Here is a 21,769-nt window from a genome sequence, read left to right as displayed (position 1 = left end):
AGCACAGCCCTGTAGAGGTCCAAGAACACCCAAGCCAAGGGCTATCAACATGGGCAGCTGAGCAGACACAGCCCTTCAGCTCTGCTCCCCTTTTGTACTTTGCTGATTGCAGCATCTGGGCTTGACGAGGCAGGTGACCCTCACCTGTTCCAGTCCTGCTCCAGCAGAGGAATCCCACCCCTCTTCCCAGAACTAGGGAGCTGGGCTGTGGGCCCTTGCTTGCCTCAACCTCCTAGAGCACCACTCCCACTGCTCCTCATATCTCAGGGCCCACTGTGTTTGTGGGGACTGGGGCCCCTCTGGCTCTGGTGATAGGTGCTGCTGCTCTGGTTTGTGCGCACTGACCTCCATCCCCTCACCATCCTCCGTCACCCTGTGAGTACTTCCTTCCCCATTCCCTGCTTGCCCAGTCTGCTACACCCCTCGCCGGGATCCTCTTCCTCCCCTCTGTCATCCTGGCAGCTCGTGACAAATTACAAAATGTGCACGCTTTGCACATGTGTGCTTTACAATTGCAGTTTTTAAAAAAGCAAACTTTCATTTTACACTCAGGGCACTGTTGGGATGTTAACATAGGCGCCGACTCCATGGGGCTTGAGGGGGCTTGAGCCCCCTCAAAAAAAATTTGGGGGGGCTCAGCCCCCCCAATAATCTCGGGCGCCGCCGCCGTCCCCCGCCTCCTCCCCACCTGCTCCCTCGCCAGCCAGCCAGCCGCACGCCCTAGCCGGAGAGCCCCGGCCGTCCCCCGCGAGATTAGGGAATCCCCGGGGGCGGGGGCTCCTGCCTCTAGCCCCAGGTTTCCCGCATATCAGCTGTTTCCGGAGCTGATAAATAGGCAGCAGCACGCTCTCCCCTATTCGCTCACGAGGGGGCGGCGCCACTTTATTTGCATATTCATGAGCTTATTTGCATATTCATGAGCTTATTTACATTTCACGAGCTTTCCCGGGCCCCCCCCCCCAATATTTTTTATAAGTCCGCGTCCCTGGATGTTAAGCCCACAACCCTTTCAGTGTCAGGCCTCAGATTGCCTTCTCCCTCTTTTTAACTTCCTTTATCTTTTTTTTAAAAATATAGAGCAATTGTGAGTGCTACAAAGCGAGATGCATGTGGGACTTTAGCTATCGCACATCCTAGGCTGTGTATACACATTTAAAACACATTTGAACCCTATCCTTCTCAAAAACTCTAGGCCACTGCAGCTTGGTAGGGGTGCAGGGAGTAGTAGCTCTGTGAGGGGTGAACTACAGTTCACCTAGGATTCTTTTTTGGGAGGGCGGGGATGTATGCTTTAAATGTATGTTGTGTATGCACCCTAATTTGCCCAGAGGCCAAGGCAAGCTGCAGAGAAACAGTCGGGACGTGCCCAGGCAGTTCTCCAGCAACCAGCCTGCTCTGCTGCCACTGCTGCTGCCCACCTCTGTGTGAGGCTGGTACTATGTGTAGAGAGGTGGGAGGAGGCCTAGGGGCAGGGTGGGAGTTTGGGTCAGCTGTAAGGTGCTTGGCAAAGTCTAAGGGGAGCAGCAGGGAGCTGTTGAGGTCTGGAGGGATTGGCGAGAAGGGGTTCAGCTACTAGTAGTTTTAATATGTACATAAGATCCTCTGAATAGGTTATGTGGGGTGGGGGTAGAGGGTCCACTCAACACACAGCATACCTTCCAAGTGCCCCAGAAAAAATGGGACATCCCGTATTTCCAGGTGAAATCTAGATAGCCATTATAGGTGCAGCACTCTCACACCCCAAAAAAAGCACTGGGGGGGGGGAAGGCAGAACGAGGCCCAGGTCATGTTACTTGCCCAGGAGCACATCTTGGAAGGCACATGGCATTGGAAAATGTTAGATGGTATGACACAGTGCACTCAAACCAGAAAATCATGTTGGTCGCCATATCTCTGAATAAGTCCTGACAGCCAGAGTAAATTTTGCCCTATGACAGTCAGCCTAAATGTGCATGTATAAATATAAACTAGCACATGCAAGTTTTAATGGGCATTTGTACGGTGGGCCTGTACCCCAAGTGTTTGAAGTAATTTACCACACAATGTCCCTACTTTATACCTTAAAACCAGGATTAACCATATGTTTGAATGGGGTATATATGCATACTCCACTCACCCCTATGATTGAGAATACATGCATACAGAACCAAAGCTTCAGAGATAGGACTATGGCAAATATTTTTACCTTTCGAACCACAAAAACCTGGATTTTTACAAACCATGATGAAGCAAGTAGGGACAAATCATTCCTTAGAAATGAAACAAAAAACCTGTAACCTTTCCTTAAGGAAAGGTATCCAAACCAGAGACAGAGATGTTTGCCAAGCACACTCTCATCCATTGGGCTATACAGCACAGGTATAGCGGTTAAAGTTGACTAACAGAAAGACCAGAACCTGCTTCATGCCTTAACTGTCTCCGCTTCTTAAAGAATGTTTTCACTCCCATTCTACTGGTCTACTTCTAGTATAATAGATGGGCTTGAGATGAATATCTTAAGGCAGTAGACTAAAGGGGTTGGGCTTCACTCCAATACCCAGGTTTAGTTCAGGGCTAGGGAACCCATGGTCCTCCAGCTGTTGTTGGACTACAACTTCCATCACCCCAAAGAACTGGTCATGCTGGATGGGGATGATGGGAGTTGTAGTCCAACAGTACTGGGTGGGCCAGAGGTTTCCCAAGCCTGTTTTAATGTTAAAGAAGAATCACCTCACCCTCCACTTTTAACCAAACTAACAACTGCATTAATTGTAAGAACGCTTGTCTGGTTTGCCCTTCCATTAAGTACTCAGGCAGATTACCAATCTACCAGGTAGGTAAATGTGAGAAAGCCTTGACACTTGATAAGACCACGGACTTTTACCACATATTAGAATGTGTGGCAGGAAAAACACCCACCCGCACTCTTATGTTTGTACTAATACAAGAAAGCAAGTAACCACATGGCAGAAAACCTGACCACATGACAGATTAGTTGTCAGTGTGTTCAGCCTTTGTGACATGACAGTGAGGCCTCCCAAGCTGTATATGGTTTTTTTTCTCTTAAAACTTTAATTAGCCTCTGGTAAAAGCAAAGTAAAACTGGTTGTTGCAGTCAACAGTTTCCTCATATGAATTAAGTGTTGGGGCCAAATGGGCTCAGCAGCTGCTCAAAAGGAAGGATGAGTACTTGTCAGTCCCTTAAAATAGAGCTGTCTATCAGGTTCTGCCTCTTAATTAACACGCCCTTCCGACAGGTTAAGCCAAATTTCTGCAATTAGACGTTTGAGAGGAAGGCCACTGTATATTATTAACTTTATATGTAGGGTGTGTTCTGCCTCGTGCCTTCAGCCACACTTTGGCATTTAGGCCTTGCACAACAATAATTTAACAAGTCCGTCACCACATGACCTTCTGTGCATCCCTTTTACTTTATGCACGTTGATGTTGTACACAAAACCTACACCTAGAAGGCTTACCTGTCCTGAGATGGAATAAGTTGTACTAGGGATGTCAATCAATTCAAAAGTTTGTCATTAATCAGCCACAGGAGGCTTCTTCTTGTGCTCAAGACAGTAGTACTACTTATCTAATTTTGCTTAACTTGTCTTACAGGCACCTCTGGAGGAGCTCCATACAACTGCAGAATCATAAAATTGTACAGCTGGAAGAGACCCCAAGTATCATCTAGTCCCAACCCCCTGCAATGCAGGAACCTCAGCTAAAGCATTCATGAGAGATGGCCATCCAGCCTCTGCTTAAGAACCTCCCATGAAGGAGAGTCCACCACCTTCCTTCATGAATTGATTGCTCCTGCTATTTTCGTAAGTCCTTTAGAGGTGTTAGTAAGCTCAGAACACAAGAAATGTGAAGGTTTTTGTTGCAGTGATGCTTTATGGCAGCAGCTTTGGAACTTGTTGGATTTGGTTACCTCCATGCTGAGTGTAGAATAAGAACAAACCAGCCATAACAAGATGGGTCACACAACACAGGTAAGCTTGGCCCCCCCGGATTTTTTGTATTTTAATACAAAGTTCTTGATTTGCCCAAGGAGTGTCTCCGAATGCTATGCAGTTCTTACAACACAATACTCTTTGACTCCTTGTCAACAGTGCCAGAGTCTGGCCTGGAGATTCCATAGTCTGGCTCTTCTCCAAATAGTTCAATCACCTCTTAACCGAGAACCAAAATAAAGAGCTTGGAGTGAAATGTGTCAGATTTAACAGTGATTGTTTTAAATCTTTTAACCCACACAATTGGCTTATGTTATATTCAGGGTCCAAATAATCTGATTTCTCTGTTGGCCTTGTATTAGAAAGCAAGGGCCCTTGACAGTGAAGTCAAGTCAAAGATACAATTTAGTCACCTGCACCCCAAAATTATGGTGACAAATCAAAGGATACACACCAACATAATTTTCAACTCTTTGGAACAAGACAGAATCAGCATCAGTCCTGCTAATCCTTAACCGTGCCCTTAACATCACACTCCCTCTTGGGCTTCTCCATCTCCCTGTGGCATATGTTTGACCCATCTTATTGCTCCTTGTCCTAGATTGGTGCGGTGTAATTCAGTGGTGACAGTCTGATGGCCATCACACCACACCCAAAACACTTCTGGGCTTTGGCTGTAAAGCCCATTAGTTAAGAATCTAGTTGAACACCCTCATTCCTCATTCTCTTCTTTTTCTTTGCTGACACCATTTTGACATTTACCTTTGTCCATTGGCATCATGAAGCTTCTCCTCTTCCCATTTTTGTTTTCTAATAACTAATCTACAACACAAACACTTAGAGCATATGCATACATTTAATAAAAATGAGAAGGAATATAAATCGGGAGGGAAAAGGTTGGGAAGGTAAAAAGAGGTGCTGGAGAAGGGGGTGATGGTGAAAGAAATAGAGTGCCTAGTAGAAGGGACTGCACAACAACCGACAAGGAGGTGGAATTGGTATTCCAGAAAAGCAAGAAAAACTGCAATGCTATACACATTGCACCCAGTCCTTCTGTGTAAATATGCATAGTGTCACATATGATGGGGGCAGGGAGATAATATTTGCCCGCCCACCCCAAGATGTTGAAGAAGTGCAATTCCCCTTAGTCCTAGCAAGCATGGCCAATAGCCAGAGATGGTGAGAGTGGTACTTCCAGTGGCGTAGCGTGGGTTGTCAGCACCCGGGGCAAGGCAAGTAATTTGCGCCCCTTAACCCGTGGATTTGCGCCCCCTAACCCTAACCCCCAGATGTTGCGCCCGGTGCGGCCGGCCCCCCCTGCACCCCCCACGCTACGCCACTGGGTACTTCAGCAACCTCCAGAGCATCAAAGGTCCCTCACAGCTGATCTATATGCCTCTGAGCACAGGTAAACATGGAATAGCTAACAGGATGGAAATGCTGTTAATCTAAACATAAAGGTAAAGGGTAAAGGGACCTCTGACTGTTAAGTCCAGTTGCGGACAACTCTGGGGTTGTAGCGTTCATCTCGCTTTACTGGCCAAGGGAGCTGGTGTTTGTCTGCAGACAGTTTTTCCAGGTCATGTGGCCAGCATGACAAAGCCGCTTCTGACGAACCAGAGCAGCGCACGGAAAAGCCTGCTTCTCCCTGCCGCCAGCCCCACAAGCTGGGGGACAGCGGGGAGGCGCAGCGCGCCCAGGCTTAGCTTCACACAGCTCTCCGCAAGCCGTTGGAGCCCGGCGCCAGGCTCCCACGGCTTGCAGAGAGTTGCCTGTTCTGGGGGCTGGGGTCGGGGGAAGCTCAGGCTTCCCCTGCCCCAGCCCCGTGCCTGGGGGGGGGGGGAAATAATTGTTTTTCCCTTTATTTCCCCCCCAAAAAATTAGGTGCGTCCTATGGGCTGGTGCGTCCTATAGGGCGAAAAATAACTTCTGTATTTGTAACTTCTGTATTTTGTAACAAAGAATACTTTACCTGTGTTGTTTTTGCTGTAGCACTGAACGATGCATGAGTGAGACCTGTGATTACTGTTAAGTGAAGTATTTAAACTTACTTAATGTTGTAGTCAATTCACTGTGAGAGGGGTAGAGGCGGGGGAGCACAATCAAGGGTGTTTAATACTCTAACAACCTATATTTCCCACACTGTGCAAACAATGCACGTATGTCTCTCTTGACTAGACAATGAGTCAAGCATCACACACTTCTTCTTTTTTAATTCAGGCAATCAGGCAGTCATGCACACACATGGGACATCAGGATTAACTAGTAGTTTCCAGCAGTTTCCTCCTCCCCTTTCCCAGTTTTTCTGTTTTATATTTTTACTCCAATTGGTTTCAGTGGAAGGGAAAATAACTGCATGAGTTCCAGTGCTGGCATCGTTTTCCCTCCCTTGTCAGGGGCATGCCAACGGCACAAGACCATATGTTAATTATCAGGATCCGGCTTCTTTTCTGATCTGCCACTCACATACCCAACACTTTTCCTTCTACCATTGTCACAGGAGGATCAACAACATCCAACGGCCCTCAGCTGCCCTCCTAAGAAGCAGAGAATTGCTTCCGAAAATATCCAGAACTATTAACTCATCCTCCCTACAATCCCATCACCTGCTCCCTTTACTGGTATCCACAAACTCATCTGTCACTGGCCTCTTTGTGACATCATGTCCTTCCACTCCTGTCTCTCTGCCGCCCATGCCTGGAACCACCGCTGCTCATGAAATCCTTTCATCAGAACATCAGAAGAGCTTGCTGGATCAGGCCCAAGAGCCATCTAGTTCCAGGACTCTGTTCTCACCATGGCTAGCCACATGTACCAGGAAGCCCACAAGCAGAAGCTGAGAGCAGCAGCAGCACTCTCCCCTCCTGTGCTTTCCTGCAACTGATATCAGAAGCATATTGCCTCTCACAGGGAGGGCAATACATCCTTATCATTTCTCCCACTTCACTGTAATTTACCCCATCCCTACTAATAATTTCTCAAGCTCCCTTGTCTCCCATTTTGTTGCCCACTTAACACTGATTGGAATTACCTCTGGGAAGGGACCATGTCACTTCTAGCTCTCTGTACGGCAACTAGCACAACACAGAGCTACAAAAAATCCTGAATATGAATACAGTGGTACCTCGCAAGACGAATGCCTCACAAGACGAAAGGGTTTTTGAGTTGCTTCGCAAGACAATTTTCCCTATGGGCTTGCTTCGCAAGATGGAAATGTCTTGCAAGTTTGTTTCCTTTTTCTTAAAACCGTTAATACAGTTGTGACTTGACTTCGAGGAGCAACTCATAGCACGCTGTGTGGTAGTCTTTTTTGAGGTTTTTGAAGACTTTGGTGATTTTTGGAGCTTTTCCAAAACTTTTCCGACACTGTGCTTCGCAAGATGAAAAAAACAGCAAGACGAAAAAACTCGCGGAACGAATTAATTTCGTCTTGCGAGGCACCACTGTAGTAGCAATAGCTGTTGACTAACTCTCACACCAGGTTTCAGGGCGCCCTTGCGTATCTGCCACAAGGTGTAACTTCCTACTCATTAAAAGTGAAGTTCTTTCAGAATCTGCAGGTGAAGGGTCATTGCTCATTTGAAAGATTGTAATTAAGTAATAGAGTTTCTCTTAGTCGTGATTATGATTCATTTTCCCTCACACCCCACCCCTTTTTCATGCAAACACTTAATGCCAGAGTTGATTCCTGTTCCACCTGCATATACTTGTAAGTCAAGGAACAAATGGGAGTCTCTGTTCTGTAATCACTTCTTTGGAAGAAATGTGTTGTAGTTGATCATTACCACCCTGACCCCCACCCTCCACCCTTTACAGTTTGGCCACAATCCAGCCCAAATTCAACACTTTTGTTTTAAAAAAAATCAATCACTTTTTAATCCCATTCACTTTAATCAAATGCACAACAATTCCATCCGCTTGACCACTGTGAGGACAGGATGCTGGACTAAATGGGCTATTGGCCTGCTCCAGAAGGTTCTTCTCATGTCCATATATATATATAATTTCAAAATTAAACAAATAAAAGTGTTGTGCTATAAACCACCATGGAGCATTTAACTCCCTATGGGTGATCTAATTTGCATAGAACATACACTTCTCAAGCTTGGTTTGGGAAACCACTCTAGCCAAAGGCACAGGAACACACCCTTAATGCTGCATTGCTCTTTTGGGGGCGGGGGGACCCCAGAAAGTTGCACAAGATCTAAGTGCTTCATTCAGAGTTGCTGCCTGCCATTTAGGGTTAGGTGTTTACAAAGCTTTCATGTCAGTGTAGGTGGAACTACACATAATGTCTAATACTAAGGTTGCTTAAGCATTTTATTCTGCCTTTAGGAGGAACAAGAACTACTTCACTGAGTACCTTTTCAAAATTAATTAAGTTTTTATTTTTTAAAAAACTTTTTTTTTGTTAGTTACAAAATGACCCAGAAAAGACACACCCATCCAACAGCCCACAGAAGCGAACCAGAAACAACATTAGCCCACTTTTTCATACAGAATATGAAGACAAACTGCAGGAAAGAAATTGGAATAAACAGGCCTCATTCACATGGCATGCACATCACTTGATTTATGCATGTTCATTCAGAAGTACAACTGGTGCTATTTTTCAAGAAATAGAGTTGCCGGAACTCACCATGAGCATCTCCTTCATTCTCTTAGAATGGCGATGACGCCCACCTGGGAGGTGCTGGAAGTGAGTTTGTGAGAGTTCCAGCTGAAAAAAAGCCCTGATTACAACCCAGTGGTTTCCATGGGGTTTACCCCAAATAAAATGTCTTTAGGATTGCAAGCTTACAATGTGATCCTATGCATGTCTATTCAGATGTAAGTCCTGTTGCATTAAGGATGCTTACTCCCCAGAAACTGCAGTCTAAGGAACCTTTTACATTTCCTGATCACAGCGTGACTTGTAAGACTCCCGTCAGACCACATCATTGAATGTGGCAAGGTTGGAGGTGACGGAAGTGGCCTCAAGCACCCTTGACCAGGGTTTGAGAGGAGAGTTTTCCCCATGAGATGCTTCCATAGGCAGAAGAGAGAAGTAGCAATTTCTGCCACTTCCTCCTCTACCTAAAGACTCCATGAAAAGCTGATCTGGAGTGTGACCCACTGGAACAGGGCGGGAGGCGGTGTGGGGGGTGACAACAGGGGAGGCAATTGACTCAAATCCTCCACCCATCCCCTTCCTCCAGCAGGAAAATGGAAGAAGTGCTTCCTGGAAGGGTATGTCTGGATCCAACCCATTACTACTGGCAGCTGAACATGTGAACTAACTGTTCAGTTGAAAGCATAGCTTTGAAAGCAGAGTGAGGGATGTGAAAGCTGTGTCCAGTGTTGTATCTATGGAGGTCTATTTGCATAAGGAGCTCCAAGTTGCACTTATCATATGTTCAGCACATGTAGGTGAACCCGCCTGCAGAACAGAGAATCCAAGTGTTATACATGCATGTTTGAACCAGTCTTGGAAAATGGGGGACCAAATTTAAGGGATCCAACTCTCTGATAAAAGCTTTCAGTACTTTTCCACATTTTCCTGACAAGTGAAACATACATTTCCTCCAGATTCACTTTGAATTCTTAGTTCCATCCCTTTTCATACTGGGTGGCACCAGGTGATAGAAAGAAAAGTGATAAAGAATCATAGCTGAGCAAACCCTTCTCGCTGATTTATAATTACTATGATCTTTTTTAGAACCAGAGATGAAAATTAAGAATGACTTTCCATAGCCCTTGATGTTAAGAGTCATTTCCTCTAAGATTAAAGACATGAGCTAAAAGGGAGCCCTTGCTTGAAGTGGCATGACTTGAAAATCAAACTCATTCACCCCGGTGAGTAACAACACTATATCCTTGGCTGCCAACATTAAATTTACACAGGCAACTTTCTATTGTATGAAACTGATGAATCACGTGTTCTTCTATTGTACCTTTTTTTTCTTCCATGGTTATTATGCTTTCCTTTTCCTCCTCTTTTCAGTTCTTCTGAAATATGATTAAACACTGGTTATTGTGAAGACTCCACCCCACCCCCTGGCCACCAGTCTCTTCCTGATATCCTCTTCCACAGGGTTTGCACTGAAGTAGGAGGCCTGAAAAGCAAGCATGCCTAGACATATAGTTTCCTGAGGGCAAGCCTTAAGATGCTCCAGAGTGTCAATTAATATAAAATAGAACCTTTATGACCACCACAAGGCTGTTATCTGCCAAAGGATAGAAAAGTAGCCGTCAACCAGCAAAAGAGGGTATCATTAGAAAAACCTGGGAACAACTAAGCTTGATTAAATTGTCAGCAATGTTAAAGAAAAAGGATAATTACCAAGAATAAATTAAATCAGTTAACAGCCTATGCAAAAAGAGAAGCCATTACTGCTTTACATTTTTCCAGTTACAGTTGCAATCGTTGCTTTACTTCCCCAAGAGGATGTCCTAGACTGTCTTCATATGACAAACAGTGTAGTAAGAGTTACGTCTCCAGCATGAGTCTTCCTGGAATCATCACGCTGGTGAGACGGGTTCCATGCCTTGATGCTCATGCATTAGTTACCCTCCCCTTTTATTTAAGAAAAACCACATGCCAGCCACAGCCATTTGCCTACTCAGCAGGGGGTAGCCCTCGGTTTCCCCAGCTGAAAACAAATCCTACCACTAACAACCTCAGCCTTATCGGAATTTGGTCCGATAATCTGGGAACGTGGAGTTACAGGGCTTTGAATTAAAATGCCCTCTTAAAATGGTTTCTGAAATCTGCTCTATTTACGAGTTGTGAAAAGTTGCCTCATACTGTCTAGTCATAACATTAAACGCCAGAGACAAAATGCAGAAAAGGGAATTCCTTTCTTCACAAAAACACTCGCTGCGTGCTTCTGACAGGCCAACTTCTTTTGAGTTAGGACATGAGCTGGCATGGCACTTTTTGTTTCAAAGGGAGACAGAAAATGAAAGGGAATTCAAAATGAAGCAGAGCAAATTTATGTTCTTCAATGGGGATACAGGAATCTGTGCATGTTTAAAGCAGGCTTTAGTGCCACCATCCTTTGCAAACACTGTGCGTGCATTATCTAAATGATACCGAAATCCAGATGCAAGCTCTCAGAAATAGAAAACCAAACTATTTTGGAGAGCGTGGGAAGTTAAGAGTCAGTTGTTCCTATTTATTAGTAATTATTTTCAGCTGTGCTGGCAAATGATTAAAACAAATTGCTAGCCTTTAATGATACATTGTATTTCCCTCTTTTTCTTCAACAATCAAATGGAAATTATTTCATCAGTAGAAAAGTGATATACTGTACCTGTTGCTGGAGAATATTGGGAAAGGGAAACAACATGCAAAGTCACCTTTTGGCATTAGGGCAATTTCCATTAAATTCTTGGGGCAGGAATTCAGCAGATGATGCGGACATGACTTGCTATTTGGTTATTATATTCTCATTTACATTCTTCAATCACTACTGTGTTTCGGGAGGGTTTTCTTTTTTAAATAAAGAAAAGCCGCAGAGTTATCTGAGCAGGGGGAACTCTGTATAACTAGAAAATTGTGTCTGGCCTTAATTTAGTTAAGGAGATAGGCAAGCTTGCTTCCGTGCCCCATCAGAAATGGCAGGCACAAATCAAGAGTGCCTCTGACTGCACAACTTAAGCAGGGTGTTTATTCAAACATTCCTATTCTTTTGTGCTAAAATGCAACATTTTATGCACAGCCAGATTATGACTATTGTCCTAGGGATAACAATATGCTTTTCAAAGTCTTGCTCTGAACCCCTTAGTTCAAATAATGTGTAGCTCCAACATAACTTTCTCATTACAATTACTTGCAAAAGATGTTAAGGAATCCATAAAATAAATTCATGCAAATCAATTATCTCAGAATTACTTTCTGAGAAACTATTTCAGTATTTCCATCTAGTGAACAAACCTGTCTGACATTTTAATCAATTCACAGAAGTAAACATGCTTGGAAGAAACATAGTATTCCATTCATTGTAAATACAGAGGAACAATCACCTTGAGGCCTAGGGGAAGTACTTTTTATTACAATGGCAGCAGAATGGTATTTACATTTTCCTGTTTGTACAATGACTCTCAGTGCTTTGCTTTATCATTATCAATAGCAGTCTTTCATTAATTGCACAACAAGCAGATAAAGTAATTATTAATTTTCCATTTCCAGACCATATTATTTATAGGGCCTTATTTTTGTTGCGTTAGGACACAGCAAGACAGCATTTATTTATTTTAAACAAGGCCCTGTCAGAAGGCTTACAATGCAAATCGTATTGGTCAAACTTAATATAAAAGTCGCCATACATTTGAAGAAAAAACATGTTCAAAACCACCCAGTTTTTATACTCTGTGACTACGATCCTATGCACTACTTTACTATTATTATTATTTATTGAATTTATATACTGCCCTATACCCGGAGGTCTCAAGGCGGTTCACAGAACAAAAATACTTTTGGATATCTCCTGGACTTGTTTACATTTAGTAGGAATTTTCTTCAAGTCCATTTTAAACAGGAGGCCCTGCCTACAGCTGCATGGCATGTCACAAAATGGTTTTGTCATTTTTTCTGAGTTCCACAGGAATTTCTAGCAGGCAGCAAAAGTAGGGCTGCTGCTCAAGAACTGCGTTAGGAGGCTGTGCATGTGGACCTGGGGGAAGTGACTGTGATCCAAGTAACTTTTCCTTATTAGCCACTTTACCAGTGCATCACATGTATGTTAGAGGTGAAATGCATACTAGATTAGATTAGAACTGCTATTCTAATCTAATGCACATAATTAAAATAACAGTGATCTTGGGGGGAAAACATGCTCTTTACATGTATTTATACTTACTCCAAAAAATGGGGGAGGGGGTGTATATGCGTGTGTGTAATATATCAGGAATTGGCACCTGCTTGAATTTCCCCATCTCTTTTGTTATCTCACGTTTGAGATGTGATCACGAGTATATGCGAGTTAAATTTCATTTTGCTGTGGTATAGTGTAGGGTGAAAGTGACCACTGGAGACTTGGATGCTGTAATTGAACCACAACATTGGCCTACTTGATTTTTGTCTTGAGCTACTGTGTTAAGTGACATCAGTTATGGCTACTCTGGTTTAAAGTATCATGCTGAGGACTCCAAGAACTATGCTCTAGAAGGACTCAGGTTTTGGGATAAAGTTCCATTTATGTTCTGATGAATAGGCAGCTGCATTTTTTTGCTAAGCAAAATGCCAACCTAAGAGAGTCAAATTTCACTAGTTCAAAACACTTTAAGGCAAATGATGGAAGGAGACACACACTTTTAATCTCATTAAAACAGATGTTATCCTCCAAAGCATTCTTAAGTCATGAGATTGTGCACACGTGAATTCAGCTACCAACCATCCATTGGTTGCGCCATCAGGTGCAGAGCATTTTTCTATATGCAGATGCAGCTTGGAACAGGACAACTAAATATACGCCATCTCAAGCTTACACTAGACACATAAAGATGCAAACAAGACTACATGGGAGAATCTTCCCTGAATGGCTACAGGGAACAAATAAATTGCCCTTGGTATGACACCGAAGCAGAAGGGGTGTTACATCCTATTTCTTACTTCTAATTTAGGGAATAGCTGGCACTACGATATAGCCAGAAAAAGTGAGCTACTGCTTTTTTTTCTTGGTTTTTTCTTGCATTTCTGCTTTATTAGAATATCTAAACTCAAGACTATAGTACACAAAAGCAAGCTTGATTAAATTCAGGCATCACATCCCACCATGGCTGAGGAAGCTGAGATACATTTCTCAATGGACAAATTAGCATTTGAAATTGGCAAGCAAACAATAAATCAAAAACCATGTTTTAAGTACAGTTCTTTGGGGCTAGCTGTAGTTTGGTGTGATGCCTGAATTCACAAACCAAGTCTCATCAATTACTGCAACTCCAGAAGATTCTGTAGAATGACAATAATGCTAAGCAAATATAAAATTAAGAGCAAATGAACAGCTTATAACCATGCTGTGACCATTGTGTGTTTAACTCTCAAATCATTGTTTAACACCTGAACTATGATTAGTAAAAACAATGGTTTGGTGTAGTGTATGAATTAAGGACTAGAAATGTCTTTCTGTCGCTAGCTTATACAGACAAGTTTGGTTTCCAGGAGTATCTGCCAAATAGACACAAAGCTTCTTCAGGCATTCAAAATCTGTGCAAAGTAACTGCACAAGGGAGGTTACAGCCATAAGTACACAAGCTCCACACACCCCTCCACTGTTTTAGATGCCCTGCATATGCTGAAGAATAATATTCTGAAGCAGGGAGCCCACCCTACTCATCAAAGCATTCCACATCAAAACAGTTGTTTTATGCCCAGCAACTATTTCCTTCAATTATCTTAAATGTTAATTATTATAAATGAATAAAGCAATCTGTAAACCAGCCTATAAACATTTGAATAGGATTCAACAGGCTGCATATTCCATTCCACTCCATTTAATCAATTATGAAGTCATTTTTGCAGAACTGTTGAACTGAAATTTTATTTGACAAAATACTAATTCTTAATATTTGCCATTGAAAGGGTTAAAAAAGAAGTAACATTGGTACAAAAAAGGAAAAGTTTAGTTGTCATTATTTCATTGAAAGCTTTGTACACTCAAGTTACAGCTTAAAGGCCTTAGGGAAAAAGACATGTTTAGAAGGCTGGTCCAGAGTAGGGCAAAACAGTTATGTAAGAGCTTAGTATAAAATTGGCATTGCCAAAAATGCAACTTATTGAGTGGAATCCAGTTGGGGTCACTTTGCTGACAAAAGGCATCCACCAGTAGAACAGGGAGAGAGGCCTTTATTATTGATTCTCAGCTTTGCAGTTCCCTGTCATCACCAAATTTGTCCTGAAGGCTTAGGGGTTCACCAGGACAGACATGGGAGGAGGCACTGCCACTAACTGTCTCCTTCCCCATTCCCGTCAGCAAATCCTTCTCTCAGCAGAGTAACACCAAACTAGCTTTCACTGATTGTTGCTTATTTTACTAAAGGAGATTAAAGACATTAGACCACTATTGACAGAGTTGAGGAACCTGTGGCCCTTTGAGTGTTGTTGGACTAACTCCCATTATACCTGACCATGGGCCATGCTAGCTGGGGCTGAAGGAAGCTGAGACCCATTACTATATGGAAGTCCACAGGTTTCACAGCCTTGCTTTACACCAAAAAAAAATTCCTATCTACCTAAGAGTATCACATCTTTCTTAAGGATGCTGGGACAAGTGCAAGGCGAAACAGTGAAAAGGAAACTCCAGTCTTTTCAGCATTTTGTAAAGATGCTTTACAGGCATACTTTTAAAAATGATTTAGTTGTAAAATAACCCCATATTTCCTGTTAGATTGTTTCCTGTTAGATTAGTATTAAGTAGAATCCTCCTTTGTAGTCTTCGTTTTCCTTCTTGTAAAATACATCAGTTCATCTACCCATTTTTCTTTGTATTTATCTCTTTTTTGGTTTTATTAAATTCTATTTTTCCTTCCAAGGCCTTTCCATTTCCCCCTTTGCATGGGCTCCAGCTGGAATCCTTGGTGAAGAAACCTTCCTTAGCCAGCAAGAGGGCAGGATTCACAGAGCAAAACTTTTCTTATAGTGCCTTCAACCTTAAGAATTAGACAGCAGCCCTGTCTTGGCAAAAAAATGCCAGATCCTTTCATCTAGAGCCAACTCTGCATTATCAACTCTTAACTTACGCAGGGCAAGTCTAGTATCACAGTATCATTTTCTCTTGTTTTATGACAATTTCACAGAACTACTTTGCTGGAGCTGCCACAAAGCAGAAAAGTAGTGCTAGGAAGTGGCACAACACTGCTTCCAGCAGTTGAGGTTGTTGCTTCAATCATTCTTTGGGAGCTTGAGACAAAATTTAAGACCCATCCCCCTAAATCCTCCAATCTGTGCAGATAATCTGGCATGAGGGAGATCTTCACATGGAGCATGCTGCTGTTCACAAGAGTCAATATATTTGTTTGTCTTTTTAAGAATATATTCTAATAAAGCTTTCTTATACTATTTTCTGACTTAGGACTCGCTTGAATAAGGCATACATTTCAGGATATTCAGTGGCCATCTCCATATAAATTATGCAACAGAGTCCAATCATATATTACTTGAAACTTAGTCATATACTGCAGTCACCAAGACTTCATTTCAAGTAATATGATCAGAATATAATTTGTGAAATACAAAACATACTGTGATGATTATTTTAAAAAATCAATTTCCTAGTATAAAATTTAACAGACATTACTCCAAAGTAAGGAGTTTAGCTTAGTTTCAACTTTTCATAATGGGTTCCTGCAAGTGATTATTTATACAACTGTTTGTCTACTTCTCTAGAATAAAAGTGTTTTCACTGTAAAGACAAGCCATTGCAACATTAGAAAATACCCCTGTTTATTTATTATTAAGAAATACAAAGTGGCACTTATTTCCACTTACTCCCCATGCTTTCGGCTTCAATTTTTTAACAAGAAAACAGAAGTCTTACAGCAGCCTTATAAAGTTTCTCATGTCACAGCTGAAGTTAAATGACAGCAGTGGAGAAAACACGGGTGATGCAAAATATAGCCTGTCCAATTCCTCTTATCACATGATGGATCTTTCTTCCTGTTTGGCTTGCAGCAGCAAAAGTTTTTGGTCATGTCACCCTCATCAAGCCTGACACAACTTGAAGTTGACTTTGTTGCTCCAATCAAAGGCTGATCCTCATGCATACCAGTTGACACTTCAATCTGCAGGTTGTGGGATAACACTGATGTGAAGAAAATTATCAGGATAACTCATATGTTCACTTAGCCATTGTACTGGCGTTTCCAACATCGGTTCTATGCCATGAATCACCACTTGGTTCTTCTTTTCACCATCTAATTTTGAAACAGACAGATCACTTATCAGACACTCACAGGCAAACACATGTTTGAAGCAAAGTGCATTTGGTTTCATTACACAGTGAAATTCTGCAGAATCCGTGATTTGTAGTTTTGATTATAATCTTGCTACTTCATATTTAACTGAATGATCCCTCATGATAAATGAAAAGTTAATTCTAAAAAAAATGAAATATTCTGTTATATGAATCATAAAATGATTCCTGCACCATTGTCTCTTTTTTTTGCAACGGTTATTATTTTAATAAGGCTATGAAATAGATTTACTGTTCTTCCCACCATATAAATTGAATGAAATCATGTCATATGAGCAAGCTTCTGCTCTCTCACCAGGACTTTTCTTCTCCTCACCTTGCTGCCTTCACATTCCACCTCCAAAATCTGCTGGGGTGTGGGCTACACAGCAGGGGGGAAAGGAAGCCCCACTGTGCAAACAAGGGTCTCTCCATTCATGCAAAGGAACCATTGGATACAACCTACTGCATGTATTCAACTAAGTGTTACTCAAAGCACATACAGTGAAATGTATGTTTACTTAGGTTTGAGTGGAACTACAAAATAAGTGCACATTAATCACAATTAAATAATAATAATAATTCACAAGGCACAGTGGGAGGGGGTTATTTTAAACATTTCTATATAGGCCTTCATTTTAAAAGAATTCAGGTAGATAATAAATTAATTAAAACCTAGTATAATGCACTTCTTGGTAGCTGCTCCCAAACTCCCTCCTTAGAGAAGTTTGAACTGGCTCCCTCCTTGTTGTCCTTCTGCTGGCAGCTGAATACCTTCTTATTCCAGCACTTTTGGGAACTGACTGATTTTAATGAAAGGGCTGGTGCCATGCTCTTTTTAATGTAATACTCTGTATATTTTTAATAGATTTTAAATATTTATATATAGTTTTAATTTTATGACTGTTTAATTGCTTTTAAATGATGCAACTCCTATGTTTTTAGCTGTTTCTATTTAATTGGTAGGCCACCTTGAGCCCCTGACAGGGAAAAAGGTGGGGTATAAACAAACAAACAAACTTATAATAATACAGAACAAATAACAAATAAAAGAATTAAAAATTACAAAGCACACTGTGAGATAATTAGAAGAATGAGCAATTATTCAAATTAAAATATGTTGGTAAATAAAAATGTCTTAACCTAGTGCTGAAAAGACACTGGGTATACTGCTTTAGTGAGGGCTTTCAAAAGCTGGGGCACCACCACCGAGAAAACCCTATTCTTTACATTACATACCTCCACTAACAAAAGCAATTAGAACAGGCCTGAGTGGAACATCTTAAGACAGAAACAAAGGTGGAAATCCTAGTGGGCAGAGTCCACTAGTTGGAATGGTTGGATGTGTGTAAATATAGGGTACAATCCAACTGGCTCCTTTGTGATCATGGAAGGGCCTTGGATTCAGCAGAGCCATCCACTAACAGAAAGGGGGATTGTTGCTGTCCCCCCTCCTAGCCCGCCCCCCAAAATTATGAAAACATGAATAGCTCTAACAGCAAAATTTTTACTTCTATGTATCAGTAAAAATCCAGCTAATTGAATCCAAGCTGTGAAGAACCACATGCCTGGGGTTTGCACTGCATACATCATGCTGAAGGATTTCTGCCTCAGACCCTGTGGTAATAGTCGGTGGGGTCAGGTCAAAGAGGGTTAAACTGAGTCAGGATATAGCCAGCCAAAAGGAATCCATCAAACACTGACTTTAAAAGGGCAATTAATCTTAGGCAGAAACTGCTTCCTGGGGAATGAGATCTCAATCTTAAGAGCACACTACATGATGTAGCAGTAAAAAAGTACATATACAAGCTTAGAGAGCTTTTATCCCATGATCACAAACAGAAGGGGAGTGCTGTTTATAAGAAAAATACAAAGCTTAATACTTTAAACTTCTTCCGGGCTTCTATCTGTGAGAAATGAATAAAATCATAGCACCTACAATGTATACCTGGCCTACTTAAATATTTAATGAATTTAGACAGAATAAAATGATTTAAGTTGTGAGGCCAAGGGACAGGGAATATTCTGATAGAGAGAAATAGTGGCAATACGTACACAGTAACATTGCTACAGAATACATTTCAGACTGAAATGATGGCATCATACCCATGCAGTGTCCTATTCTGACAACATGAAGAGTGGGTAGGTGGAAATGAAGCCAACATCACCATCTAGAAGTGCTTCACACTGTATGACACTCTGCAGATATCTATTATCTGATCCAAGAAATTGCCCAACTGATAAATGATAGGTCCAAAAAGAGAGTATTATTGAGGTCTGCCACTGTCACTAGTAGTGGGCAGATTTATCAGAGTAAGTATATTCTTGAAAAATAGGTTTTCTGATGCACCTTTCTTTAAAACCAGACACTAGATATATTTAGCATGCAAATCTTAGGCTGCATCATTTTAGTAACCACTGATGGTGCTAACCTATTGTCCTAATTTTCAAAATGTTCAAACTTAATTCAAAAATAACCCAACTCTACAACAGTTAAGGGTTGTCCAGCCAAGATACTCAGTACTGCCCAACATGCCTAGTATTAAGTTCAAGCAACCCTACTCTTTTTATCACACATGGTGCACTATTGCAGATTCAAAAATGCATGGTTTGCTACATCTACATTTTGTAGAATATTTCCAGTACAATTGTCTTTCAATTAACTTTTGTATCTCAAAAGACAGAGACAACTTTAACTCTGCTAGTAAAGTATGTTTAAAAAGGACTGTAACTGATTTTCTTACACAGCAATCCAGATAATAATTTAAATAGCAGCTGATCAAAAATAATTTTCCCTGGAGCCTACAAAGTACAAGAGTTATCATATTTTCAGTTAATACCTTCAGGATTAATTGCAGCAGGGCAAACTTCTTTTAGGAGATCTCCCAGTGTATGAAACTGTCCATCTACAGCAACAGGACGAAACAACTTCTGTATAAAAGGTCGCTCAGTTGTGGTCTGGCAGTAACAGTAAAAAATTAACAAATAAGCATCTATATGTAACTATCTTACATCAGTATAATGGATAAAATAGGCTCAGTGTGAAATACTGCAAACAAATTGGCTCTGCACGTTACAAGAATCTATAAAACTCAATTTATATTACTTTCTTTGATACTTTATACACAGGAATTTTATTGACAGTAGTAGTAGTTGACATTTTAATGCTGATATATGTTGGACTGGACAATAGGAAAGAAATGAAGATGGTGATCAGAGGAAAGGTGTCATTTACTCTTACGTTTTCTCTAGTTTGCAAAGAGTAACTGCTGTATATAAGTCTATGGAATGGTTCTCAAGCAATGCTAAGCCTTGCTTTAACATTACAAGGATGAGCATAGGGTAACCTCAGGCTTGCACTCTGGCCCCACCAGTAAGCTGTAAGTAGACTGGAAGCCTCCATTTCCAACTAATCACAGTTCAGCCTTATGTCCGAACCCTAAACTATGGTTAGTATCAACTACAGTTTTGTAGAAACAAGCCAGCTTCTTAAACTACAGTTTGCTGGGTTTGATAACACAGCTACTGGGAGTTAATCAGGAACAGAAGTTAAAGGTTCTGACCTTCTCTTTGTAGTGATCCCAGAGGAGGGAGCAATCACAAGGCCCACCTGTGGCTCATTCTCATAAGACATTTCTATGGTTTAGCATTACATCTGGGTCAGCCATGTACCACATCAAACTTCATGTGTGAGGTGGGGCAATAAATTCATTTTGAATTGAATATTGCCATAAGAATTTTACCTACTTTGTACTTATGTCTCAGCTAGAATTAAAAACTGGGAGAGATGTAGTAGTTAAACACGGCAGAGTTATCTTAAACTAATATGCATAATTATATAATACAGGTCACTCGCAAATTGAACAGGTGTTACATTATGGGGATGGTGTGTATATGCAAAAAGGTGTAGTGAATCCATCCCCTTGGAGCAGCTCCCATGTGAGCAATCTTACCTTCCAGAGATGATGCGCCAAATAGGTCTCACCTCCCAAACAAGCAAACCACTTTTAAGCGCTCGGCCTTGCTTACTGTGCTCTGGGACAAAATTTTGCAGGATGATATCTGTGGTCTCCTGAGAGCCTCCCAGAGCCTGGTAAGCCATAGCTGTCAACTTTTCCCTTTTCTTGTGAGGAATCCTATTCGAAATAAGGGAATTTCCCTTTTAAAAAGGGAAACGTTGACAGCTATGCTGGTAAGCAAGGCAGGGCGCTTAAAATCTCTTTCTGCACCTGGAAACCCTGCACAAAGAGCTGTTGAACTCTATGCTTTCTGTGCATTTAATCTGTGTGATTTCAACTGGCTATGTAAAGTTGAAACTGCGTAAGTTAAACATGCACAAGTTACAAGTTACCTGTAGCTTTGTCCACAGGTATCTTCGACTAAATATTACCAAGTCTTCTTGGAAAGGACATTGGCTTACATACATTGTTTAAAATCCAGTTAAGCCAGCAGTTTATACAGGATGCAATCATAACATAAAAAGCACAACCCACAAATTATAATTCAAGAAAGCCAACAGACTTACTAGTCTTTACATCTACATAAAAGAATGGGTTCTCTAATTGTATTTAAACCACTGCAAATTACTTTACATGTTGAACCCACACTGTAACCATATTATGATTTCCATATGTCAACAGCTTAACAGTATAAGAACTGTAGTCCTTCTTTGGATATATCAGCATGCATCCCCCCCCCAAAGACTCTAAAGAATAAATCTAACAGAAGTATTTCATAATTTAACAAAAAAAATCCCAAAAAGTTTATTTTAAATTAAAAGAGAAATTAATTTTTATTTTTGTTATGTTAATAAATGTTCTACCCATTCACACTGCGAATTCCTGCAGTCAGTACCTGCTTGGCATGCTCAAGTTCATGGCATCAAATAGAGGGGTGTGTGTGTGT

General features: G+C 41.4%; 1 protein-coding gene and 1 long non-coding RNA gene across 6 annotated transcripts in view; one reads left to right on the top strand and one right to left on the bottom strand.

Annotated features, from left to right (window-relative positions):
* Positions 1-5: 5 nt before the first annotated feature.
* LOC309528997 lies at positions 6-16,427 on the top strand. Of its 2 annotated transcripts, XR_014218012.1 has the most exons (4): positions 6-375; positions 3,595-3,803; positions 9,631-9,767; positions 9,916-16,427. It is a non-coding gene; the product is annotated as an uncharacterized lncRNA (long non-coding RNA). The 2 variants fall into 2 exon arrangements; XR_014218013.1 differs by having other exon boundaries at positions 10-375; positions 9,631-16,427.
* ATG5 (autophagy related 5) overlaps positions 16,340-21,769 on the bottom strand; it is a 25,875-nt gene continuing 20,445 nt past the window's right edge. For all 4 annotated transcript variants that reach the window (XM_082216689.1, XM_082216690.1, XM_082216692.1 and 1 more), the window contains exons 7-8: positions 19,705-19,822; positions 16,340-16,826 (exon numbers count right to left, since the gene is read on the bottom strand). In XM_082216689.1, the coding sequence (XP_082072815.1) occupies positions 16,690-16,826; positions 19,705-19,822 (255 nt within the window). In that variant the 3' untranslated portion in view covers positions 16,340-16,689. The remainder of the gene's footprint in view (positions 16,827-19,704; positions 19,823-21,769) is intronic.

Source organism: Podarcis vaucheri (assembly GCF_965113315.1).
Source record: "Podarcis vaucheri genome assembly, chromosome: 3".
Taxonomy (NCBI): Eukaryota; Metazoa; Chordata; class Lepidosauria; order Squamata; family Lacertidae; genus Podarcis; species Podarcis vaucheri.
Note: the sequence above shows the minus strand (reverse complement) of the source record. Positions and strands in the feature narration are given on the sequence as shown.